General features: G+C 53.5%; 1 protein-coding gene across 2 annotated transcripts in view; it reads right to left on the reverse strand.

Annotated features, from left to right (window-relative positions):
* The window catches only part of PPIL2 (peptidylprolyl isomerase like 2), a 30,682-nt gene extending 6,895 nt beyond the window's left edge, over window positions 1-23,787 (reverse strand). For both annotated transcript variants that reach the window (XM_063722764.1, XM_024239673.3), the window contains exons 1-15: window positions 23,637-23,787; window positions 19,621-19,670; window positions 18,971-19,016; window positions 18,520-18,582; window positions 16,285-16,336; window positions 13,533-13,584; window positions 8,746-8,837; window positions 7,608-7,697; window positions 6,840-6,915; window positions 5,160-5,320; window positions 3,512-3,587; window positions 3,072-3,178; window positions 2,335-2,424; window positions 1,963-1,996; window positions 1,221-1,338 (exon numbers count right to left, since the gene is read on the reverse strand). In XM_063722764.1, the coding sequence (XP_063578834.1) occupies window positions 1,221-1,338; window positions 1,963-1,996; window positions 2,335-2,424; window positions 3,072-3,178; window positions 3,512-3,587; window positions 5,160-5,320; window positions 6,840-6,915; window positions 7,608-7,697; window positions 8,746-8,837; window positions 13,533-13,584; window positions 16,285-16,336; window positions 18,520-18,582; window positions 18,971-19,016; window positions 19,621-19,670; window positions 23,637-23,668 (1,139 nt within the window). In that variant the 5' untranslated portion in view covers window positions 23,669-23,787. The remainder of the gene's footprint in view (window positions 1-1,220; window positions 1,339-1,962; window positions 1,997-2,334; window positions 2,425-3,071; window positions 3,179-3,511; window positions 3,588-5,159; window positions 5,321-6,839; window positions 6,916-7,607; window positions 7,698-8,745; window positions 8,838-13,532; window positions 13,585-16,284; window positions 16,337-18,519; window positions 18,583-18,970; window positions 19,017-19,620; window positions 19,671-23,636) is intronic.
* Between the last annotated feature and the right edge of the window lie 2,098 nt (window positions 23,788-25,885).

Raw genomic sequence — 25,885 nt, forward strand, 5'->3', positions numbered from 1 at the left:
GCTCGTAACATGCAGGGGCCACACCTGTCACAGCAAAACGTGCTGGAGCCAGTCCACACAACCACGACCACGTGTGACAAGACAGTGAGCTGGCGGAAGGCCACAGCGAAGCCACAACAGGCCAGGGTTCACCCCAGAATGCCATGGAGACACCCGTCCACTCTGGCCTTGTAGTGGCCACATCCACAATTCCCGGGAGGACCAGAAAAAGCACAGAATCATCATAATAGATGCTAAGAAAGAAACCTCTAGAAAGTCAGCCACCCTCCTAAAAAACAGCCCAACGACAAATGTTCTGAGAAGGCAAAACAGTGATTTCTGTGGAGCACAGCAAGACGCCCACTTCCTCCCCCCCCATCAGGCCCACGGTGACGTGACGGTGACGTGACTGATGTGCACACCAAGGAAGCAGAGAGCAGGCCAGCTTTTGGTGATAAGCATGACTATCTAGAAAACCCAAAAAACTCTTAAAAACTTTTGAATTGTAAGAGAATTTGTTAAAGTGGCTAGATATAAAATGAACGGTAGTTTTTCTCTACATGAGCAATGATCCCCAAAAGTTGGAAAAAAAAGTCCATTTACAAAAGTATCATGAACTATACAAAATCCTCAAGAGGTTGCTTTATCCCGGAAGTCACAGGACCCACGTGAAGAAAACGACTGAAAGACTGAAACGTAAAATCAGGCCACTGACTGGGGATGGAAAGGGCATCTCTGTTCTTCCACAATACAGGTATCCGGCCCCTGTGAGCATGGCCCTGCTGGCCCCCCATCCCCTGCCTCCTGCCACCAGCCTGCACACTGCTCCCCACATGCACCAGGGCCAGACTTCCTGTTTCTCTCCAGGCACCTCTCCCTGTCCAACCTGTGCCCTGCACAACCCCTCCCACACGCTGCTCTAGCACACTGACCTCCCCCAGCGCTGCCTGGCCACAGGCACCCACATGAATGCCTGGTCCCTATCAAGAGGCCCTTATGGACCTCCAGTAACTCATGACTTCTGGTCTCTCGAGGACACATCGGGTGTGGGCAGCTCTCCCTGCTGACTCACTCTGGGGACCCCCTTTTGAACGCAGGTGCACGTGCTTGGCCTAGGTGTGCTGTACACTGTCTGGGTTTGATTCAGAACCAGCACACCCTTCAGGGAGGGCCAAGAGGAAGAACCCGCAGGGAGTGCCAGCTCACCTCCCAAGCCACCCCAGCCAGCCCAGCTGACTCACAATTGAGACTTGTTGCTGTTGGGCCCCGAGTTGGCCATGCTGAGGATGCCGCGGCCCGTGTGCGAGAGGTTGGGCCGGAACTCATCTTTGAAGGGCTTCCCCCAGTATGACTCCCCACCTGGAAGAGAAAGGCCCACAGGAGCAGGAAAGCCTGGGCCCCAGCCGAGGCAGAACCAGAAAACTCATAGTCCCGAGGGGCATCAGGGCCTTGCTGAGCCCAGCCTGGGGCAGGGGCACTTGATAGGGTGGCCCCCAGCCCCACATCACCAACTCCTGGGTCCCTTGGAGCCCCCACGCCTCCAAACAGGCAGGCTGCTGCCCACTCACCCCAGCCCCGCCTGGGGCCTGCCCCAGGACAGGGATTAAAAAGTCAAGGCCACCATCATCATCACTCAAGCTATGGGAATACGGAGGTGGGGGGACCTGGACCCAAGCAGCTGCCAGGCTGAGGGGCTTGGAGAGGCTGCAGGAGGGAGGGCTGGCCTCGGTCTGAGGCGGACCCCAGGAGCCCAGGGAAGAGACCACACACTCCTGCCTCCTCTACCACGCAGGCCTCACAGCCACCTGGAAATGAGAAAACTGAGGGCCAGGCCTGAGGGGGCACAGCACTGATGGCTGCCAGTCGTTTCACCCTGGTCTAGCAGATTCCATGTCTGAGCTGTGCACAGCCCCTGCCCAGCTACCCCCTCATGCCCCATGGAGCAGCCAAGGTGCCAGAGAGGGACCCAGCACCAGTACCTACCCGTGCCTGTGCCTGTGGGGTCGCCCCCTTGGATCTGTGAAAACAAAAGCCAGTGAGCAAGTCACACCCTGAGACCCGAGGCCCACCACCTGCCTGACTGAAGGAGACCCCTCCTGCCAGATGGCTCCACACAGGGGCTGGGCTCTTGGTGATAATGAGGGGCCCTCCCAGCCACCTCCCTGTGAACCCAGTTCTGGATGGGCTGGGGCCTCGAGGGTCAGCCTGTGGGTTCCCCAACAGAGGATCACCGACTGGACTCATCCTGGCCACCGTGGGATGGGCCAGGGCCCTGGGACGGGGCAGGGACAAGCCCACCCAGCCCCCGATGTCCCACCAAGCTCATCTGTGCAGCCAGTGACTTGCGTCACTCACCACAAAGTTCCGGATGGATCTGTGGAAGATGGTGCCATCGTAATAATGCTTCTTGCAAAGCCTGATGAAGTTTTCGCAGGTTTTTGGTGTCTGCAACATAGCCCCAATACTTGTATGAGGCAGAGAGCTGCCAAAGGCAGCTCACCACAGCCACAGGCTTTTTCTTTTCTTTTTTTTTTTTTTTGAGGTGGAGTCTTGCTGTTGCCCAGGCTGGAATGCTATGGCACGATCTTGGCTTACTGCAACCTCCGCCTCCTAGGTTCAAGACATTCTCCTGCCTCAGCCTCCCGAGTAGCCAGGACTACAGGCATGCACCACCACGCCTGGCTAATTTTTGTAGTTTTAGTAGAGACAGGGTTTCCCCATGTTGGCCAGGCTGGTCTTTAACACGTAGCAGAGTCAGCTGCCCGGCCACACTGGGCAAGGATGGACCCACAACACCAAGCAACAGGACCCATGCAGCCACACGGCCCAGAGTACAGTGCATGGGAGAAGTGTGGGCAGAGCAGCAGGTGCGGCCTGGCCCCTTCTCTGAGACACTGGCACCTGTGCACAGGCCATGCTGCCAACACGGCCCCCTAGGAAGGACACAGGGCACTGCTGCAGGTCCCGCCTAGTGACAGGCTGAATTTCCTACAACAAGCACATACCAGTGGCAGCCCTATATTTAAGACATGGCTGTTAAATGACCCAGAGATGACCTTGGGGCATGGGGAGGGGCTGGCCTCCACACCCACCAGGTCGCAGTGCAGCTCCAGGTTGAGGTCGCCCTTGTTGGTGTGCAGCCGCACGTAGCCCTTCTTCTTCACAAACTGGTAGCGCAGCACATCCTCGTCGATGGCAGCTACAAGCCGAGGTCCCAGCTCAGCCCCTGCCCTCACCCTGGGGCAGCCCCACCATGCCAGGCAGCACTGGCCTCAGACACACAGGCGGGGACTAGGCTCCAGCTCTGGGGAGAGCAGGGGAGCTGGAGGCCGAGGGTCTGCTTAGGCCACGTACAGGCTCACCCCAGCCTCATGGGGCTGGCAGGGGTTCAGCAGCTAAGAGGGGGAGGACTAGGGACTCAGGTGACAGTGGGAGCCCCTGACAGACCAAGAAAGTGGGAGTCAGGGAGCACACCCACCCCCTGCCACTTTTGGGTCACATGGCAGGTGGCTACAGAGGCAAAGGTGGCTACCTGCTTCATGTGTGGTCTCCGGGACCATCGCGGTGGAGGTGAAGGAAGCGCTGACCTTCCCTGTGGAATAGTGGGCCTGCCAAGGAAACCAGGGTGGCACCTCAGCAGTGCCATGGGAGGCAGGTGGGTGGGGACGTGTCGCTTGCCTAGAAGCCAACCACACGCCACCCCTGCCCCCCAGGCCCTGCTTGGTGCCTCTCCTCCAGGAGGGCCTCCCCAACCAGCAGGAGGAAGAAGCCAAGGCTAGGCCGAGCCAGGGGCCCCTGGCCTCAACTGGGTCCCGACTCATGATATCAGGTGAAACCCTGGAGATAAAATACCACACAGGACTGGCCACCTCAGGGTTAGGAGTGTATGGCTGACTTCTCATTTATTTTTATTTTAATTTTTTTATGAGACAAGGTCTTGCTCTGTACCCAGGCTGGAGTGCAGTGGTGTGTGATCCTGGTGCACTGCAGCCTCCGACTCCTGGGCTCAAGTGACCCTCCGACCTCAGCCTCCTGAGTAGCTGGGACGACAGGCGCATGCCACCACGCCTGGCTGATTTTTTGTAGTGATAAGGTCTCACTATGTTGTCCAACCTAGTCTTGAACTCCTGGCCTCAAGCAATCCTCCTGCCTCAGCCTCCCAAAATGCTGGGATTACAGGTGTGAGCCACCATGCCTGGCCTCATTTCTTTTTAAAAGTTTCAAACTTTCTACACTAAACACATTACATATTTAATCAGGGGTCGGGGAAAAGCCCCAATAAATGTTATTTTTTATCATAGAGGAAGAAAACGGGGTTTCTCCCATCAGAAGAAAATACAAGCCAGGCACAGTGGCTCACACCTGTAATTCCAGCACTTTTGGAGGCCAAGGCAGGAGGATCTCACTTGAAGCCAGGAATTCAAGACCAGCTTAGACAACATAGCAAGATCCTGTTTCCAAAAAAAAAAAAAAAAAAGGTAATATATCAAAGTGCTAAGGGCAGTGTGTTAGAGGGGGTGACACACTGGACAACAAGCTTTCTTTTTCAAATTTTCCAGAATTTGAATAATTCTTTAAGAAGGAGAACTTCAGAGCTACCTGCCCATGTCTCTACACTCCCCCTAGCTCCAGATCCCCACGCTCTGCCTGAATAGGAGCAAGAAGCAAACACGACAGCCCCAGACAGGCAGCACCGTGCAGTCCCAGGCATGCCGTCCACCTCAGCACCGCAGCAGACCGTGAAACACCCCAACTCTCCCTGGCATGGCTTTGGGCCCCAGTGCACATCGGGCCCTGCCCTCCCAGCCACCACAGAACCACATGTGCCCACTCAACGTGCCTGCCCTGGCTACTGAGCTCAGGCTGGGACCACAGCACAAGGCAGACCTTCTGTGGCAGAGATCTCCCCTACATGCCCCCACATACCCCTTGGTTCTTCAACGACCAGTGTGGACGTCAACCCCTCCCCTTCTGCCTTCTCAGATTCTATGTGCCTCAGGGCAGCCCCAGGGCTGTGCACTCAGAGCCATCAGGGGCACCACAGCTCTGGGGGATCCTGGCTGCCTCCCTGCCGTGTACCCCAGGCCCCCATGAGCCCCTTTCCCAGGACCACTCCAAGAGGCCATGAGATGGGCAGGGAGACGGGGCTTGGGCTTGGCCGAGTGCCCTCCGCCACTCACAGCGTTCAGCTTGTCCACTTTCTTCTTCTCCGGGGCCTTCATGGTGGCTGCCAGAATCTCATCCCCTTTGAATTCCTTGTAGAGCTCCTGCAGGGTCTCTCGGGTCTCAGCATTTGTATTTTTCAGATAATAAGACGGGTCCTGTTTGGCCTTCTCTTCATCTACAAAACAGTAGCATGGCCCTGAGCTGCCGAACCCCCCAGTAGCCTCCCCACACACATGTGCTGGGGACACAGATCTAGAATAGGCCAGGGTCGTCCAGCCATGGCGCAGGCACCGTGCCACTGCCAGCCACAGAATGCCACAGTGCCCCGCTACAGGCCTGAAGGGCTCCCCAGGCAGTTCACAAGGGTCTCAGGATGGACTTCAGGTTGATTTATATATTTTATATTTATCTGTATATTCTAATCTTTTTAGAGTATGCGCTTTGCTTTTTTTTTGGAGATGGAGTCTCGCTCTGTCGTCCAGGCTGGAGTACAGTGGCGTGATCTGAGCTCACTGCAAGCTCTACCTCCTGGGTTCACACCATTCTCCTGCCTCAGCCTCCTGAGTAGCTGGGACTACAGGTGCCCGCCACCACGCCCAGCTAATTTTTTTGTATTTTTAGTAAAGACGGGGTTTCACCATGTTACCCAGGATGGTCTCAATCTTGTAACCTCGTGATCCACCTGTCTCGGCCTCCCAGAGTGCTGGGATTACAGGCATGAGCCACCACGCCCGGCCTTTTTTTTGAGACAGGGTCTAGCTCTGTCGCCCCAGCTAGAAAGCAGTTGCAAGATCTCAGCTCACTGTAGCCTCCACCTCTTGGGCTCAATCGATTCTCCTGCCTCAGCCCCCCAAGTAGCTGGGGCTACAGGCGCGCCAACTACATCCAGCTAATTTTTCTATTTTTTTGTAGAGACGGGGTGTCCCCATGTTGCCCAGGCTGGTCTTGAACTCTTGAGCTCAAGCGATCCGCCTGCCTTGGCCTCCCAAAGTGCTGGGATTGCAGGCATAAGCCACCACACCCAGTTGCTTTGCTTCTGTAATTTTAAAGGTTATTTTTATTTAAAATAATAGAAGTGTTTGGGGGTCTTTCCAGATGTGAAATCACCCATTCTTGCCGACTCAGGAGGGTGCCTGCTGCCTACTGGGCCTTGGACAGCTGCCCACTCTGTGGCAACGGGCTGGCATCCCTGTGCAGAGAGTACAGACATGGCCCAGCCCCAACCCTGACCTCAGGCTCTCCTGACTCAAATTTCCCCCAGTTCACGTTCTCAGCCTCCCTAAAACCTGTTCATACAATGCTCACGAAGTGCCCAGGCCACTGCTCTGCAGCGCAAGGCCGAGTGACCTCTGAACATGAGTCCTGCTGGCTCCTCCAAGGCTGCAGGACAGCCATCAGAGGCCAGGAAAACAGGAGGACCCCGTCACCCCACCACCTGCCCACTGACAGCACCGGCCAGTCTGCAGGGAGCAGGGGAACCTGAGCAGGTGTCCTGGCAGGGCAGCAAGTCTATCCTGCCCGTTGTTTCTGAGGCTGCAGTTGGCTCGGATTCTCTCAACACTGGTTCAGAAAATGCAGGGCCTGTCTGGGCTGGGACCCCCTGACCTCCAGGAAAGGGGGGCTTTACCCAGGGAGCACTGTCCCAGTTTCACCCAAAAGCCCCCTCACCTAGCCCAGCCCCTAGGTGTACATACCTGGGTCTATTATTTTCATGTTATTCTTCACATGATAGAAGTTAGAGACATTGAACTTGTCCAAATTGGTGGGGTCCTGTGGCAAAAAGAGAATGCCCGGCAGAGTGAACCCAGCCTGCGGCCAAATGGCAGCCACTGCAGCAAAGGACAGCCAGCTGTCAGAGGTACGGAAGAGGCCAGGGCTACACTGAGGTTGGAGGAGTCGAGCAGGGCATGACGGAGGAGGTGGTCTGCCCCAGGCAGGGCAGCAAACAGGGGCAGGGACAGGGACACAGCCTCGTTAGCTGCTGGCTGAGCTGTGACCTTCCTCCAGGCACATGGCTAACGAGCATTCGTCGCTGTTAGGGAGCTATCGGACCGGAACATGGGCAGCCGTGGGCCAACCTCTGGTTAGAATGGGACAAGCCACAAAGGTGATTGACTCAGCAGGCCACGCTCCAGCCAGCACCTGCTTTTCTAAGTCAGTGTTTTTCATTAATTCACTTGGGGTTCTCTGACACCTGCAGGGAGGGAGCCCTGTGCCAGGTACAGGGTCTTTGCAGAGCTCATGCCAGCTCTTGCCCTCGAGGCGCCGAAGCAGAGCCAGGCCTGCAGAGTGGCCATTCAGATGCCTCAGGTGGCTTTGAGGACAGATATGAGGGGCCCTGACATGCGGGTAGGGGATCGGGGAGGAGATGTAAGAGCTAGACTGAGGAGGCAGCCCTGTAGAGGCCTGGGCTGGCTACAGGTGCTGAAGGCAGCTGGGGCAGGCAGGCAGGAGACACTCACCTGGAGGGTGATGATGTCCTGCCGGGAGAAGGGCTCGTCAGTCAGCAGGTCCCGGAAGTTCTTGGCCTTGATATTTAGCTGTTCCACTGCCTATAGCCAGGAGGAAGTGGTTTTACAATGCCTGCCCCAAGCCTTGGCACAAGGGACTGCAAGCAGGGAGGCCTGGAGCTGGCCCTGACCATGGCACGATTTGAGAGGCGTGAGGAATGAGAGAGACAGCAGTGTACACCCCACTGGCTGAAAGCAGTGGCTCCCACAAAGGCGGAGCTGGCTGGGCCTCAGACGATGAGCCAGTTCACTCTGGCAGCAACCTTCCTGCAGGAAGCTCTTGTCTGCACACTGATCAGCAAAAAGACTCAGCGAGTCACCCACCCACTTGCTGCAGGCCTCGCCAAGCTCCTCCCATGCACAGGTATGCTGCCAGGCCCCCGTGGGCAGGGGCTGTGCACACAAGATGCCTGCACCCCTGGGGTGCGGTCTAGCAGAGCCCTCACTCCACTAACGAGGACTGACCATGCCAATTTGTGCAGGCTTCTGGCAAGAAGTGGCCCCCAAGGCCCCTGGAGCAGCGCTGGCCACCTACACCCCACAAACGTCCAGGTGCAGGATTGAAAATGGCGCAAAGGTCGGCTTTCCTGCCATGTGGGGCCTGCCCCGCCTCACCCCTGAGAGGAGGACCCATGTGTGAACATGGCTGCCTCCTCTCTCCCTATACCCACTCCCTGCCAGAACTCCTCCAGGGGACAGCTCCCTCCCGGGGGCAAGTGGCTCCATCCAGATCTGGGGCGAGCACTCCCCTCACAGCCCTAGAGGCCTGTCCTCAGAACATGGGTGCCTTCCCAGCACCTGGGCTTTGCTGAAGACACAGGAGGATCTCTTGGGGTTTAAGGGTCCCTGCTGGGCAGCCAGGACTGCCTGGATTCCGAAGGATGCACCTCCCCCAACCCTTTTTTTGACCTGCCTGAAAATGGGGAGGCTGCACTGCCAGAGCTTTGCTAGATGACCATGCCTGTGGCTGTGACTGTAAACCCCATAAGGACAGGCCATACCCGTAGCACACAGCCCAGCCAGTGTATACTAGGAACACACAGTAGAGATCTCCCCAGCGCTGCCTCCAGGCCCTGGTGCGAGGACACACCTCATAGGCGTAGACGTTGCCGGTTGTCCTCACAGCCACGATGTGGGTGTTGTTGGTGAACACAGTAAACAGCACTGGGCAGTGGTACTTCCCTAGAGAGAAGGCACACACAGGGAGGCCAGTCACCTCTGCGGGCTGTGAACTTCCCAATGAGGACCGCAGCGGGCCAGGGCAGGACAGAACTCGGCCAAAGTCAGCAATGGGAGGAGGTGGAACCCCATGTCAGCTGCCAAAGCAGGGAACCATGGGGACAGCTGCTCACCCCCTCAAGCCCTTCCACACCGTTAGGAAACTCCTATTCATCCTGCAAGACCCAATCCCTGCATCGTCTTCCTCAGATCCTCCAGCCCACCCCTGGGTGATCACCATGCTAGCCTCCTCCTCCTACTGAAGTTGGCCCTCGGCAGGAAACAACCCATGCTCCAGCCCTGACAGCTCTACCTCCTCTCGCCCACATCCCCCGCCAGCCCCCTGGTCAGCTCTTCCTTCAGAACCACCCATCCCCTTGCCTGCCTACTGTCTTTTTTTTGTTTTGCTCTTTTTTTTTTTTTTTTTTTTTTGAGTTGGAGTTTCGCTCTGTCACCCAGGCTGGAGTGCAGTGGCGCAATCTCGGCTCACTGCAAGCTCCGCCTCCCTGGTTCACGCCATTCTCCTGCCTCAGCCTCCCGAGTAGCTGGGACTACAGGCACCTGCCACCACGCCCAGCTAACTTTTCCGTATTTTTAGTAGAGATGGGGTTTCACCATGTTAGCCAGGATGGTTTCGATCTCCTGACCTCATGATCTGCCCACCTCGGCCTCCCAAAGTGCTGGGATTACAGGTGTTAGCCACTGCACCCGGCCTTGTTTTGCTCTGTTTTGAGAGGGAGTCTTGCTCTGTCACCCAGGCTGAGGTGCAGTAGTGCAATCTTGGCTCACTGCAACCTCCATATCCTGGGTTCCAGCGATTCTGCTGCCTCAGCCTCCCGGGTAGCTGAGACTACAGGCATGCGTGCGTCACCATGTACGACTAATTTTTGTATTTTTAGTAGAGACAGTGTTTCACCACGTTGGCCAGACGGGTCTCGAACTCCTGACCTCAAGTCATCCGCCTGCCTCAGCCTTTCAAAGTGCTGGCATTACAGGCATGAGCCACTGCACCTGGCTTTGGTTACTGTCTCTCTGCCTGTAAGTCCCCACCCAGTGGCCAGAGGCCCTGTCAAAGAAGTGCCCACTTGTGGGGATAAAAAAGTAAGTGCAGTAGGGGGACTCAGAGACATCAACCACATGTATTTGTGGGAACTTTTTCTTTTTTTTTTTTTTTGAGACAGAGTCTTGCCCTGTCGCCCAGGTTGGAGTGCAGTGGCATGATCTCCTCGGCTCACTGCAAGCTCCGCCTCCCGGGTTCACGCCATTCTCCTGACTCAGCCTCCCGAGTAGCTGGGACTGCAGGCACCCGCCACCATGCCCGGCTAATTTTTTGTATTTTTTTTAGTAGAGACGGGGTTTCACCTTGTTAGCCAGGATGGTCTCGATCTCCTGACCTCGTGATCCGCCCGCCTCGGCCTCCCAAAGTGCTGGAATTACAGGCGTGAGCCACCGCACCTGGCCTTGTGGGGACTTTTTCTTTAAAAAAATCTTGATTTGAGGCCAAGTTAGAGCCTCAAGTTAGTTAGAGCCTCAAGTTAGAGGTGGCTCACACCTCCAGTCCCAGTGCTTTGGGAGGCCAAGGTGGGAGGATTGCTTGAGGTCAGGAGTTTGAGACAAGCCTGGGCGATAGGCTGAGACCCTGTTTTTTTGTTTTTTGTTTTTCGAGACAGGGTCTAGATCTTTCACCCAGGCTGGAGTGCAGTGGCGCAATCGCAGCTCACTGCAGTCTCAACTTCCCAAGCTCCAATAATCCTCCCATCTCAGCCTCCGAAGTAGCGGGACTACAGGTGCGCTCAACCACACTGGCTAATTTTTAGGTTTCGTTTTGTAGAGACAAGGTCTCATTATGTTGCCCAGGCTGGTCTTGAACTCCTGGGCTCAAGCCATCCTCCCACCTTGGTCTCCCAAAGTGCTGAGATTGCAGGCATAAACCATGGTGCCAGCTGGTTTTTTTGGTGTGGGGATGCTGAGGCGGGATGATCACTTGAGCCCAGGACTTCAAGACCAGCCTGGGTGACATAGGGAAACCTCATCTCTACAAAAATAAAAATTAAAAAAGTAGCTGGGGCTGGGCGCGGTGGCTCACGCCTGTAATCCCAGCACTTTCAGAGGCAGAGGCGGGTGGATCACCTGAGGTCGGGAGTTTGAGACCAGCCTGACCAACATGGAGAAACCCCGTCTCTACTAAAAATACAAAATTAGCCAGGTGTGATGGCACATCCCTGTAATCCCAGCTACTCGGGAGGCTGAGGCAGGAGAATCGCTTGAACCCAAGAGGCGGAGGTTGCAGTGAGCCGAGATCACGCCATTGCACTCCAGCCTGGGCAACAAGACCGAAACTCCGTCTCAAAAAAACAAAAAAATTGGCTGGGCATGGTAGTACATGCCTGTGGTCCCATCTGCTTGGGAGACTGAGGTGGAAGGAGCACCTGCTCCTGGGAGGTCGAAGCAACAGTGGGCTCTGATCATGCCACTACACTCCAGCCTGGGCAACAGGGCAAGACCATGTCTCAAAAACAAACAAACAAAAATCCTTCGGATGTGAAAACTATTTTTTAAATTGGGGCTTCAGCATCATGCAAGGGGGTACTGGTGGGAGCAAAGACAGAACTGCACAGATGGGAGACGGGGCTGGAGTTGGTGATGGGCACAGGGGAGGCGCATCACACCTCCTCTCTCCACTTTCACGCACAGGGAATTCCAATTAACAAAGAAACAGGCGGGCACAGTGGCTCACGCCTGTAATCCCAGCACTTTGGGAGGCTGAGGCAGGTGGATCACTTGAGCCCAGGAGTTCGAGACCAGCCTGGCCAACATGGTGAAACCCTGTCTCCACAAAAAACACAAAAATTAGCTGGGTGCAGTGGTAGTGCCTGTAGTCCCAGCTACTTGGGAGGCTGAGGTGGGAGGATTTCTTGAGCCCAGGAGGGAGAGGTTGCAGTGAGCTGAGACTGTGCCACTGCATTCCAGCCTGGGTGACAGAGACCCCGTTTCAAAAGAAAAAAGGAAACAAAACAAAAGAAGCTGACTGCCAGGTCAAAGTTTAAAAAAAAAAAAAAAAGGCCGGACCTCATTCCTCCCTCAGTGGCTCCCATCTTGGAGCAGAAGCCCAAGTCCTCCTGTGGCTCCCAGGCCCCACAGGACTGCTCTGCACCCCATCCCCACCCCTGACCTGTGTCACCACATCCCCTGCTTCCACCGCCAGCACACGCTGTTCCAGCCACGTTGGACTCCCAGCTGGGAACAGACACCCTTGAGTGTGTGCCCACCTCAGGGTCTTTGCACTGGCTGTGCCATCGGCCTGGCCCTGCACTCCCCTGAGGCCCACACGGCTCTCCCTCCCTGCAGCGGGTCAGGGCAGCCCTCTCCCCTCCCCCTGCTGTGCTCTCCACACACAAGCAGCCTCTGGCACACCCTGCTGAGCTGCTCTCTGGTGTTCTCCCCTACCAGAATGCACGCTCCTCTCATTCAGGAGAGACGCAGCCTGTTGTGCTCTCTGCACGTGGCAGGCACTCAACAAATACTTGCTGAATGAGAGACACACACACACACTGCTGATCACAGAAGGGGAGGCAGCCCACCCTCAGCCACCAGGGTGGAGCGCCATGTCCTCCACCGATGTCAATGACATGCTGGGGTTCACCCATTCATTCACCTGCAAATGCTGCACCGACTGGGGACCGGGCTCTGGGCTCAGATAAGCGGGGCAAAAGGGCCTTGGCCTCAGGTGCTACAGCATCTCCCTGGAATGCATGCACCAGTGAGCAAGGACAACCCCTAAACCATGGCATCTCCATGGGCAAAAGACCTGGGCTAGAACCTAGCACAAGATCACCACCTGGGCAGGGGTGGGCTGCACAACTCATTCAGGCCTCTGGCCACAAGAACAGCGGGAGGTGTGTAACAGGCATGAAGCAGGAGCCGCAGCACTGAGCTGGGCTCTATGAGCCGTGGCAAAGAAAAGCCTAGCCCAAGAGCTACTGGACAAATCCCTCCAGACCACCCACATTCCCTACCTAGCCGCTGCCCTGGTTCTGAGCATGAGCAACTTCTGCCTCCAACAACAAACAGACCACAGCCTCAGCCAGAAGGGGCCCATGCCCTGCAGATCCAACTGTGCCCACTAGCAGCTTACAATGGCCCGATCGCCTTTGCGGGAAGTTCCCAACACCACAAGTTCTGCCCCCACCCTCCCCCAGCTTAAAACTACCCAGACCTTTGAGAAGAAATCCTGTGACACCTTTTTTTTTGAGACAGTCTCGCTCTGTTGCCAGGCTGAAGTGCAGTGGCACCATCTTGACTCACTGCAACCTCTGCCTCCTGGGTTCAAGAGATTCTCCTGCCTCAGCCTCCCGAGTAGCTGGGACTACAGGTGCCTGCCACCACTCCCGGCTAATTTTTGTATTTTTAGTAGAAACAGGGTTTTACCATGTTGGCCAGGATGGTCTCGATCTCTTGACCTCGTGAACCATCTGCCTCGGCCTCCCAAACTGCTGGGTTTACAGGCGTGAGCCACTGCACCCGGCCCTGTGACACTTTTTGTGGAATTAAAAGCAGGTGTCTAGCTTGGTCAGAAAGCAATGACTGATTCCGTATGAAAACTGGTGAGAGCTGGGTCTGCAGGCCAAGCCCAGAGTTGGCTGTGATAGTTCCACTCACCCTCACTGTTCTTGGAAAAGTTCAGCTTAATCAGGGACCTCCCGTCCAGCTTCTGGAAGAAGCACAGTTAATAATTAATGATAATGAATAAGTAACTGATGCACAGAGATGCTGGCGTCAGACAGAGACAGGCAGGAAAAGTCTCTGACTAGCCAACCCTATGCAGCTCTGGACAAAAGGGAAGGCCCCAAGACCCTGCAAGGACCTCATGGGGGCTGCAGGATGGCGTCGGGCGGTTGTGTTTATGTGGCACCCCCACCACACTCTGAGAAGAGCCGTCACGGGTGACCCAGAGCAGGAGGACCAGGCCACAGGGTGGTGGTGTGTGTTATACTTCTGTAGGGTTTGGACGTCTTTATGGTGAGCACAGATTACTTCTAAAATTAAAAAGTGAACATATTTCTTCAGCTAGAGTGGTGGGACACACAGACAGAGTCCCTCTCTGTCACCAGGCTGGAGTACAGCGGCACCATCTCAGCTCACTGCAACCTCCCACTCCCTGGTTCAAGTGATTCTCCTGCCTCAGCCTCCCGAGTAGCTAGGACTACCGACACACACCACCACACCAGGCTAATCTCCTGACCTCATGATCTGCCCACCTCAGCCTCCCAAAGTGCTCTGTCATATGAATATTTAAGAAAAACAAAACATTAAAAGTGGGGAGAAAGTAAGAAATACACCCCAATGCTAAGAATGGTTGTGTTGGGAAGATTGGACTCTATTTTCTGTTTCTGGATGTTTTTTTCTTTCTTCTTATTTCCCCCACTCCAGGTGGCAGGTAACGTTTCCAGTTTCTGTGGTGTGTCTGCAGTGCAGCTCTTCCGCAGCAAACTTTCCCATAAAACAAAGTCTGGACAACCGGAGGTGGGAACTGCTGGGGGTGGGGCTGTGGGGAGACCCTGGAAGGGAGGCAGAGCTATGTGCTGCTGGGGAGCACCTCACTCAAGGCCATAACCCAGCAGCTGCTACCACCTGGTGTGGGCTGGGCCCAGCTATGCCTGCCCAGGCCCAGGGGAGACGCAGGGGGAGCCTCCTGGGGCTGGGCCCTAAGCTGGCAGCAGGTCCTTAAGCTGCCCTCCCTGCCCTCCGTGGGCCCTGCCTGCTGCTGGCCAATCCAACTGACCACATCTGCTCCTCCAACCACCTTCGTTCCTTCCTTTGTCATTCAACTACCCCCACCTCCCTACATCACTACAGGTGTGGAGGAGACCACCAGAGGGCCAGCAGGGTCCCTATTCAGACACAGGACCTAAGCAGAGAGACTCCCCCACACAACAGGCTCCTCCTGAGCCCCCAAAAGTCACATGGGCGAGCCAGCCCTTGACCCAGGAACTCTCCTCAGAGGTTTGGCTAGCAAGGCTCTGCTGACACCCATAGGTCTGGCCAAGCAAGCACACAGCAAGGTCCCTTCCAGAGCAGGCCAAGGGAGAGGTGCAGGCACAGGATAAAGACGTGTGGGGCGCTCCTGCAGACTCACCCCAACATGATGCCTGGAACAAAGAAATGGCCGCACCTCCCTCATGTAAGCCCTAACAGCGTGGCTAACTGCCAGAACATACTTTGTGGGTATGAGGGCCAGCACAATCGACAAGTTTGGGAACCCCAAAGAGTACCTGTGAAGCAAAACACCCAAAGTAGCAAAATGCACCCCAGCTGCAACCAAATGACAGAATCCACTGGGACAGCAGGGGCCATGAGGGCAGCTGTGGACAGGAAAACCCCACCTACCCCTACCTCGCCACCAGGTTGCTCCCTGAGGCAGACACCCAGCCACACAGGGAACAGGCAGGCAGTAGGGACCTCTGCTGAGAACAGCAACAGAGAATGACTTCCCAGACTGGGGCACGGACCTTGGGGGAAGCCCCTGGGATCCAATGTGGCTCCCAGCAGCAGACATCACAGAAACACAGTCTTCAAGTGACAAAGACCAAGGAAGAAGAGTGCCCTCCCTAAGGAGGCGAGGCCACAAGCCCCCGACCCAAGCATCTGAAAGAGAAAAGCCACGCGCTTTAGTAGCTGGTCCAAGAACACTCAAAACCAGCCACCTGGCCAAGTTCCCCTTGTATTGGAGAGCAGGGAAGCCTTGGAGGAGCACCAACTCCATCTAGAAAGAGTCCCCAGAACCCTGCAGCCCCCAGAACGTCACAAGGGCCAGAAGAGCTGAGACAGATGGGCTGCCAGCTTCTCCTGCTGGCCTGGTAGGGAGGGTCATATTGTCCAGGGAGCTCCCTCCCAGCAGCTCCAGCACAAGGAGCCCGCTCGAGTCCTGACCCTCCGTCTCGCACAGTTTGAGCTCTTGCCCCAGGCCACAGGAAAGAGGTGCAGGAATACATGCAAGTAACTCCAACAGGAAGGGCAAGGTCACTAGTAAAATACACTAAATCTCCCTCGGAACCAGGCTGCATAATGTCCCCACAAAACTGATGCTCACTGGGAACCTGTGAATGTGGCCTGATTTGGATATAATCAAGGGTTTATATAGGGTCTTTGCAGATAGAATCAAGTTAAGATGAGGTCATACTGGATCACAGCTATGGCCCAAGAAAAGACATGCACGTATATACATGTGCACAGGCAGGAAGCATTTCCGGAAAAGAACAGGTGTGGGGAGAGGAGAAGACTGTCCCTCCTCACTGGGCCCCATGAACGGTTCTCTCCCATGTTCCTGTGTTCATGAAAACCACCAGAACAAAAGGAGAAGTGAGAGGATAGCATTCACTAGCATCACTGAAACTCCTGCATAGCCACCTACCTCTCCATTGCTGGGGTTGGTCCCGTACTTCTTAAGCCATGGAACAATGTTCCTGAAAGGAAGAGAGAACAGAAAGTATCACCAGGGTGCTTAGGCACCACATGGTAACAACACTGTGGTCTTGCAGGGCTGCTTCCAGGTTAGAGGCCTGTGAAGGGGTCTTGCTTCACTTTAGGAGAGAAGAGCTCCTCATCTTGTCTCAGGAAGTTGGGGGATATTTGTGGATACATAGGTTTCAAAATATGTTCAGGGTTATTACTGCAGTTACGTATAAACAACAAAAAATACAAGTGAAAACGAGTAAGTAAATAGTTTGGGTTTTTTTCCTTTGAGACAAGGTTTCGCCTTGTCACTCAGGCTGGAGTGCAGTGTTTCAATCATGGCTCACTGCAGCCTCCAACCCCTGGGGCTCAAGCGATCCTCCCACCTCAGCCTTCCAAGTAGCTGGGACTACAGGTGCACACCACCATGGCTGGCTAATTTTTGTACTTTTTTGTAGACACAGGTTCTCACCATGTTGCCTAGGCTGGTCTCAAACTCCTGGGTTCAAGAGATCCTCCTGCCTCAGCCTCCCAAAGTGCTAGGACTACGGACATAAGCCACCACTCCCTGTCATAAATGTTGATACATCTGTACAATTAAATACTAAGCTAGCACCAAAAACTATAGTTTCAAGCCAGACATAGTGGTGTGTGCCTGAAATCTCAGCTACTCACGAGGCTGAGGTGGAAGGATTGCTTCAGCGCAGGAGTTCAAGACCAGCCTGGGCAACACAGTGAGACCCTGTCTCAAATAAAAAAAGGAAAAGAAAAAAGAAAAATTATACTTTCAGAGAATTCTGAATCACACGGGGAAAAAAGCTCTCATCACAACCAAGTGAATAAATAGATCCACACGGTGTTACCTGTCAACACTTCACAGTGTTCACGGTGTTATCTCAATCATGTTACTACAATTAAGTTCAGAAAAAATTAGCATATTTACAGTGGTTATCTTGGATAGTGGGACTGTGGTAAAATTTTCTTTTCCTAAAATAAAGCTAAAATTTCCTAAAAATTCATTTTCAGGCCAGGTGCAGTGGCTTATGCCTGTAATCCCAGCACTTTGGGAGGCCAAGGCAGGAGGGGCACTTGAGGCCTGGAAGTCAAGACCAGACTGGGCAACATAGCAAGAGCCCACCTCTACTAAAAAAAATTTTTTTTGTTTTGAGATGGAGTCTCCCTCTGTCGCCGAGGCTAGAGTTCAGTGGTGCAATCTCGGCTCACTGCAAGCTCCGTCTCTCGGGTTCACGCCATTCTCTTGCCTCAGCCTCTCGAGTAGCTGGGACTACAGGTGCACACCACCACGCCCGGCTAATTTTTTTGTATTTTTTTAGTAGAGACGGAGTTTCACCATGTTAGCCAGGATGGTCTCGATCTCCTGACCTCGTGATCTGCCCGCCTCAGCCTTCCAAAGTGCGGGGATTACAGGCGTGAGCCACCACCTCTACTAAAAATTTTAAAAATTAGGCTGGGAGCGGTGGCTCACACCTGTAATCCCAGCACTTTGGGAGGCCAAGGTGGGTGGATAACAAGGTCAGGAGATGAAGACCATCCTGGCGAACGTGGTGAAACCCCGTTTCTACTAAAAATACAAAAATTATCCAGGCGTGGTGGCGCACACCTGTAGTCCCAGCTACTCAGGAGGCTGAGGCAGGAGAATCATTTGAACCCAGGAGGTGGAGGTTGCAGTGAGCCAAGACCATGCCATTGCACTCCAGCCTGGCCTGGGTGACAGAGTAAGACTGTCTTACAAAAAAAAAAAAAAAAAAAAAAAAAAAAAGAGCCTGAAACATGAAAAAAATTACAGAAGCATATGCTGGAGTGCAAATTTGGGCATAATGCTTCCAAATACTGCACGCAAAAGGTACACGCCATAATTACGGCTCTGCTTTCATAAAGTAAAAATATGCAGTTCATTACCATTCTAAAACAGGTCACTGTGTCCAATTAGAACACTAGGACCCCCACTTGGAGGGGTGTGGGGTGGTCTACCCCATTCCAGGCAGTGACAGCAGCACCTGACAACTAGAGCTGCCTGCCTAGGGGTCACGGCAGCACTGCTGCCATGTCCCCAAGGCCCTAGCTGTTACTTCTGTGTGTCCAAGAGCCCTACCCAAGGGTACCAAGGGTCCCCTTCCTTAATAGGTATTGAGAATCTCACATTTGTTAGATCAAAATTCAAGGAAAAACTCACAGCAAGTCAAAGACGACGCCATCAGGAGTGCAGACTGGGTAGACAAAGGGCTGCAGAGAGAGACTGAAAAAGGACAGAGTCATTCCTTGTGAGTTGCCATGCACCCTGGTCAGGATGTCGGCTGGCTGAGCCTGGCATGGTGACCTCCTGAAATGCTGTCCCAGGGAGCCCTCTCTGGGCAGCCTGATCACCTCCCTCTCTCACCAACCTTCTCCTCCAACTACAATAGTGGTTGTGCCACCCCTGGTGAAGGGACCAGAGCAGGATCCAACACCAAGGCAAGCTCCTAACATCATGACGAGGACTCTACATCTTCTCCCAACATGAACTGAAGGGCCACATCTTCAAGGCACACTTTTACGCATAACCCCACATCCACAAGGGACAGATTCACTATCAGACAGGATCAGAGAACAATTACAAGGGAAAGGTAAACTCGAAAAACTCTTACCTACAGTGGTCAAAAGGTAAACGACGAAAATTTGTTTGTGGGAGATCTGTTTAAAAATGAAATAAAAAACAGAAATCTTACTCTGTAAAGTATTTCATCTATGTGCTCCTGCTAGCAATTCAGTTACTGCTTATGAAAAAGTTCATGCAAATTTTTAAGTACAGCAATTGCTGTGGATTAAAAACCTTTTAACAGATAAACCAAAACACTTGGGGTACATCAAAAAAGAACCTACAGGGAAAAGTGCATACTTTTTTACTCCCATTAAAATTATGACAGTGCTCTTGTTATTGTAGTCTTGATAGTTTTGACAGCCGAAAATATTATCATTCTTTTTATTCCTTATAAACTTGATAGACAAAAAACATTTAAATGTACATGTAATTTTGTATTTTATTTACTTACTTATTTTTTACTTAGCTCCCAGCATCGGGGAATATTTTAAATTACATTTTACAAAAATCACCACTAAGATGAAGCATGTTCTTCTTTCTTGAATATATTTCTCTTTCGTGAACTGTGTCCTCAGACCATTTGTCTACCATAGTTTCCATGTTCTTGTTGTCTATTTTTACAGCTCACTGTATCCTGAAGACACTGTTCCTTAATACCACTCCCCCAACAGGGAACAGAAAGACGGCATGCCTTACCTGGCTTCTTGCCACCATAAAAGTGAGTGTATTCAGCACAGGTAATGTACCTGAAGAAGAGAGGAAGTAATACTACCACCACCACCTTTATAAAGAGGACAAAGTCTTTGGAAGTGAGTAATCTTTGCTTACTCAGCAAATGCTTACTCAGCAAATGCTTACTAAATACTTACTATGGGCCAGGCATGGTGGCTAACGCCTGTAATCCCAACACTTTGGGAGCCCGAGGCAGGCGAATCACTAGAGGTCAGGAGTTTGAGACAAGCCTCCCCAACATGGTGAAACCACGTCTCTACTAAAAATACAAAAATTAGCTGGGCGTGGTGGTGGGTGCCTGTAATCCCAGCTACTCGGGAGGCTGAAGCAGAGAATTGCTTGACCCCGGGAGGCAGAGGTTGCAGTGAGCCGAGATCACACCACTGTACTCCAGCCTGGGCAACAGAGTGAGACTCTGTCTCAAAAAACCAAACAAACAAAAAAAAAACACCTACTATATGTCAGCCACACAGTGATAAACACAACAGACATGGAGACCAGGCACAGTGGCTCCCACCTATAATCCCAACAGTTTGGGAGGTCAAGGCAGGAAGATTGCTCGAGTCCCCGAGTTGGAGAACAGCTGGGGCAACAAAGCGAGAATCTGTCTCTACAAGAAAATTTAAAACTTAGCCAGGTGTGACAGCTCGCACCTGTTGTCCCAGCTACTCCAAAGACTAAGGCAGGAAGGCAAGTTGAGGCTGCAGTGAGCTGTGACAGCGCCACTACACTCCAGCCTGGGGGACAGGGGGAGACTCTGTCTCAAAAACAAACAAAACAAAAAACAAACAAAAAAAACGGCCGGGCAAGGTGGCTCACGCCTGTAATCCCAGCACTTTGGGAGGCCAAGGGGGGCGGATCACAAGGTCAGGAGATGGAGACCATTCTGGCTAACACGGTGAAACCCATCTCTACTAAAAAAAAAAAAAAAAAAAAATACAGGGCTGGGCACGGGCACGGTGGCTCACGCTTGTAATCCCAGCACTTTGGGAGGCCGAGGCGGGCGGATCACGAGGTCAGGAGATCGAGACCATCCTGGCTAACACGGTGAAACCCCGCCTCTACTAAAAATACAAAAAATTAGCCGGGCGTGGTGGCGGGCGCCTGTAGTCCCAGCTACTCGGGAGGCTGAGGCAGGAGAATGGCGTGAACCCGGGAGGCGGCGCTTGCAGTGAGCGGAGACCACGCCACAGCACTCCAGCCTGGGAAACAGAACGAGACTCCGTTTCGAAAAAAAAAAATTAGCCGGGCATGGTGGCGGGCGCCTGTGGTTCCAGCTACTCGGGAGGCTGAGGCAGGAGAATGGCGTGAACCCGGGAGGTGGAGCTTGCAGTGAGCCAAGATCGTACCATTGCACTCCAGCCTGGGCAACAGAGTGAGACTCCATCTCAAAAAAAAAAAAAGTTATCTTATTGCCACAAACAGTCTGTTTTGTCAATCTTATGATTTCTATTTATTTATTTTTATTTTTATTTTTTTTTTGAGACGGAGTCTCGCTCTGTTGCCCAGGCTGGAGTGCAGTGGCGCAATCTTGGCTCACTGCAAGCTCCGCCTCCCGGGTTCACGCCATTCTCCTGCCTCAGCCTCCCGAGTAGCTGGGACCACAGGCGCCCGCCACCACACCCAGCTGATTTTTTTGTGTATTTTTAGTAGAGACGGGGTTTCACCGTGTTAGCCAGTATGGTCTCGATCTCCTGACCTCGTGATCCACTCGCCTCAGCCTCCCAAAGTGCTGGGATTACAGGTGTGAGCCACCGCGCCTGGCCCCTTATAATCCCTATTTCAACATTAACGCTGGTCAGTTGTTGTGTCTAAGCCACAAAAGGGAGGGGGATATAACAAGGTACAGCTGATCTCTATCTCATCATGGCCAGGAATTCAGTTTTAAGGTTTTCCTGGGGTTCTCTTGGCCACAACCGTGTCTGCTTAGCCAGTGGGGGGACTTAGGGTTTTATTTTTAGTTTACAGGGAGGAGCAGGCTCAAGAGCTGAAAATCGAGAGCTCTGTTTAAGGCATATTAAATTTGAGATGTCTGGCCCGGCGCCGTGGCTCACGTCTGTAATCCCAGCACTTTGGGAGGCAGAGGCGGGTCGATCACTCGAGGTCAGGAGTTCGAGACCAGCCTGACCAACATTGTGAAAACCTGTCTCTACTAAAAACACAAAAATTAGCTGGGCATGGTGGCAGGCACCTATAATCCCAGCTACTGGGGAGGCTGAGGTGGGAGAATTGCTTGAATCTGGGAAGTAGAGGTTGCAATGAGCCAAGACCGCACCATTGCACTCTAGCCTGGACAACAGAGCAAGACTCCATCTCAAAAAAAAAAAAAAATTTTTTTTGAGATGTCTATCAGTCCTCCAGGGGAGATATCAAGTAAGCCACTAACTACACAAGACTGGGGAAAGCAGCTTATAGATGACTGGGAAATTATATCACCCACAGAGAAGGTTTATGGAAAAGAAACCTATGAGATCTGAGAGAAGAGAGGAGGGTCCAGAAAGGAGACAGGGAAAAGAGAGGTCGCTGAAGTCAATGGAAAACAAAGAGCACGTGAAATCCCAGATACCAAAGGAGGGCTTCAGAAGGAGGGAGTGGTCAACGGTGTGACATACTGTTGAGAAGCCCAACAAAATGAGGACTGAGGCTGCCCGGGCGCGGTGGCTCATGCCTGTAATCCCAGGACTTTGGGAGGCCAAGGTAGGCGGATCACCTGAGGTCAGGAGTTCGAGACCAGCCTGACCAACATGGAGAAACCCCTTCTCTACTAAAAATACAAAATTAGCCGGGTGTGGTGGCATATGCCTGTAATCCCAGCTACTCGGGAGGCTGAGGCAGGAAAATCGCTTGAACCTGGGAAGCGGAGGTTTTAGTGAGCCAAGATCGCACCATTGCACTCTAGCTTGGGCAACAAGAGCGAAACTCCATCTCAAAAAAAAAAAAAAAAAAAAAAAACGAGGACTGAGGATTGAATACTAGATTTAGCAACAAGAAGTCTCTAGGAACCTGAAAAGAGAGGCCGCTGAAGTCGATGGAAAACAAAGAGCAGGTGAAATCCCAGATACCAAAGGAGGGCTTCAGAAGGTGGGAGTGGTCAACGGTGTGACATACTGTTGAGAAGCCCAACAGTTCTGGGGCAGTTCTGGGGTCGAAATTCTGACTTGAGTGGTTTCAAGAGACTCAGAAAACAGCATGAAGCCACTAGTCTCTCACTTGTTAAGAGAAAGAAACAACATGGCGGCAGCGGGAGGGGAACGTGGGACGTGGGGCACGGGGCACGGGTGGATTTTTTAATTTTATTTATTATTTTTGAGACAGCGTCTCGCTCTGTCGCCCAGGCTGGAGTGCAGTGACACGATCTCGGCTCACTGCAACCTCCGCCTCCCGGGTTCAAACGATTCTCCTGCCTCAGCCTCCGAAACAGCTAGGATTACAGGCGCCGTCACCACGCCCAGCTAATTTTTGTATTTTTAGTAGAGACGGGGTTTCACCATATTAGCCAGGCTGGTCTTGAACTTCTGACCTCAGGTGATCCGCCCGCCTCGGCCTCCCAAAGTGCTGTGATTACAGGTGAGCCACTGCGCCCGGCCTGGTTTGCTTTAAATTAGAAGGCTCTGCAGCACGTGTGCAGGCTGATAGGCATGAACCAGAACACATCGAGACGTGAAGTACGGAAGAGATAGAGACTACTCATTCAGAGGCAAAGCGAGCAGACGGGGGACGGTCCGGGCAGAACCAGAGTAAAGGAAGACCGGGCTGCGCTCGAGCCCGCAGCTGACGTCATCTGAGCCGCGGCCCCGGGAGAGCGCGACGGCCCGAGGGTCATTACCTGACTGGAGAGAGGGTGGCAGCTTCCGGGAGGAAGTGACCTTTGGGTTGGGCTCTGGGGACTAGCTGAGAGGGAAGGCGAGCGGCGCGCAGTGCGGAACAGGCGGTTCACTAAGGCAGAGCGGAGCGCCGCTCCCGACTGCGGCTCAACTTACATTTTGTCCTTCTGGTGCTGTCGCTTCCCCATGGCGGCGCGGCGGCGGCGACTAGAAAGCACGAAAAAACAACGGCTGACAACTCAGACCATGGAGCCGCAGCCGAGCTCCGTGACCACTTCCGGGTTCCGCAGCGCGTCCCGGAAACGGGCGCCTGGCGTGCTGGGAATTGTGGTTCGCTAGCGCCAGGTGCGCATGCTCGGAAGGATCGCCTACCCAGTATGCGGTCCTAGCTAGGTGTGCCATCTCCCGCTGGCGCCTTTTCGGGGCCAAGCTCCCTCAGCCTCGAAGCCCTAACTTCTCGAGGGGTCTGTCTGGACCGCCTCGTCTACCCCCCCCAGCCACGGCTCAGGGCCATTCCCATACTGGGTTCTCAGGTCTTATTTATTTTCGAGACAGGGTCTCGCTCTGTCGCCCAGGTTGGAGTGCAGTGGCACAATCACAGCTCACTACTGCCTTGACCTCCCAGGCTCAAGCGATTCTCCCACCTCAGCCTCCCGAGTAGCTACGGGCATGCACCACCACACCCGGCTAATTTGTTAATTTTTTGTAGAGACAGGCTCTTACAATGTTGCCCAGGCTGGTCTTGAGCTCTTGAGCTCAAGCAGTCCTCCCGCCTTGGCCTCCCAAAGTGCTGGGATTACAGGCCTGAGGCTTTGCGCCCGGCCAGCGCCCAGGTCTTTTTCAACGTCCTCCTAGAGCTTCAAGTCTCATGAGCCTCCACCCCATCACTTCCCGCCTCAGTGGCAGACGCCTTCAAAGCCATGTACCACTCTCGTTCTACTCGCTCACTTCTCATTCTCTCTGCATATTCGGTCCCCACCGCCTCCAGGCCCCTCGGAGGCCCAGCAGCAGGTGGCCATCAAGCCTAGAGGTCCAAAGCCCTACCTGATCCCTTCCGTCTCTTCTGCCAGACCCTTCCCTTGGGTCAGATCAGTACCTTGGGCCCCTAGCTACACTCAGGCCCAGGGTAATCTTGCCTAGGCTCCTAATTTTAAACGCCATTTGTATCCCATGACTCCCAGTACTAAGTCACCAGCACTCCAGGTTCCTGATCTCCACTTGGGTAACCACTGATCTGAAATTTAACATGTCTGGATGGGCGTGGTGGCTCACGCCTGTAATCCCAGCACTTTTGTGTGTGTGTGTGTGTGTTTAGTAGAGATGGGGTTTCACCATGTTAGCCAGGATGGTCTCGATCTGCTGACGACCTGATCTGCCTGCCTCGGCCTCCCAAAGTGCTGGGATTACAGTCGTGAGCCACCATGCCTGGCCAATCCCAGCACTTTGAGAGGCTGAGGCAGGCAGATCACTTGAGGTCAGGAGTTCAAGACTAGCCTGGCCAACATGGCAAAACCCCATCTCTACTAAAAATACAAAAAATTAGCCTGGTGTGGTGGCACACACCTGTAATTCCAGCTACTTGGGAGGCTGAGACAGTAGCTTGAACTGGGGAGGCAGAGGTTGCCGTGAGCCAAGATTAGGCCACTGCATCCCAGCCTGGGTGACGGAGTGACTCTGCCTTAAAAAATTAAATTAAATTAACGTGTCTGGTCAAAGTAGAATTTTCTTTTTTTTTTTTTTTTTGACATGGAATTTTGCTCTTGTTGCCCAGGCTGGAGTGCAACGGTGTGATCTCGGCTCACTGCAACCTCCACCTCCCAGGTTCAAGCGATTCTCCTGCCTCAGTCTCCCAAGTAGCTGGGATTATTACAGGCATGCGCCACCACGCCTGGCTAATTTTGTATTTTTAGTAGAGAAGGGGTTTCTCCATGTTGGTCAGGCTGGTCTCAAACTCCTGACCTCAGGTGATCCTCCTGCCTCAGCCCTCCCAAAGTCCTGGGATTACATGCATGAGCCACCGCGCCCCGCCATAAAGCAGAATTTTCAATCCTCCCTCTTCTGCCAGTCCCCACTCTGCTGAGCAGTACCACCATCCACCCAGTCACCAAAAGCCAGCTATCTTTGCCTAATTTCATGTCTGGCTTCTTATTCTCTAGGTTTTAACATAAGTGTCACCTCCCCAGAGAGACCTTCCCTAACCACTCACTTCCATGTATCTCCCATGGAGTCTGTCACAATTCCTCACAATTTGTAATCCTGTGTAATTCAGTCTGTGTCCCGGTTTAATGAGCACCCTCCCCGACACACCCACTGCCTCCATGACACACACACAGTGGGATGTAGCTCCTTAAGGGCTGGAATCTTAGGCCCAGCATGGTGGCAGCACCTGTGATTCCAGCTACTAG

This window comes from Pongo abelii, chromosome 23, assembly GCF_028885655.2.
Source record: "Pongo abelii isolate AG06213 chromosome 23, NHGRI_mPonAbe1-v2.0_pri, whole genome shotgun sequence".
Lineage (NCBI taxonomy): Eukaryota > Metazoa > Chordata > Mammalia > Primates > Hominidae > Pongo > Pongo abelii.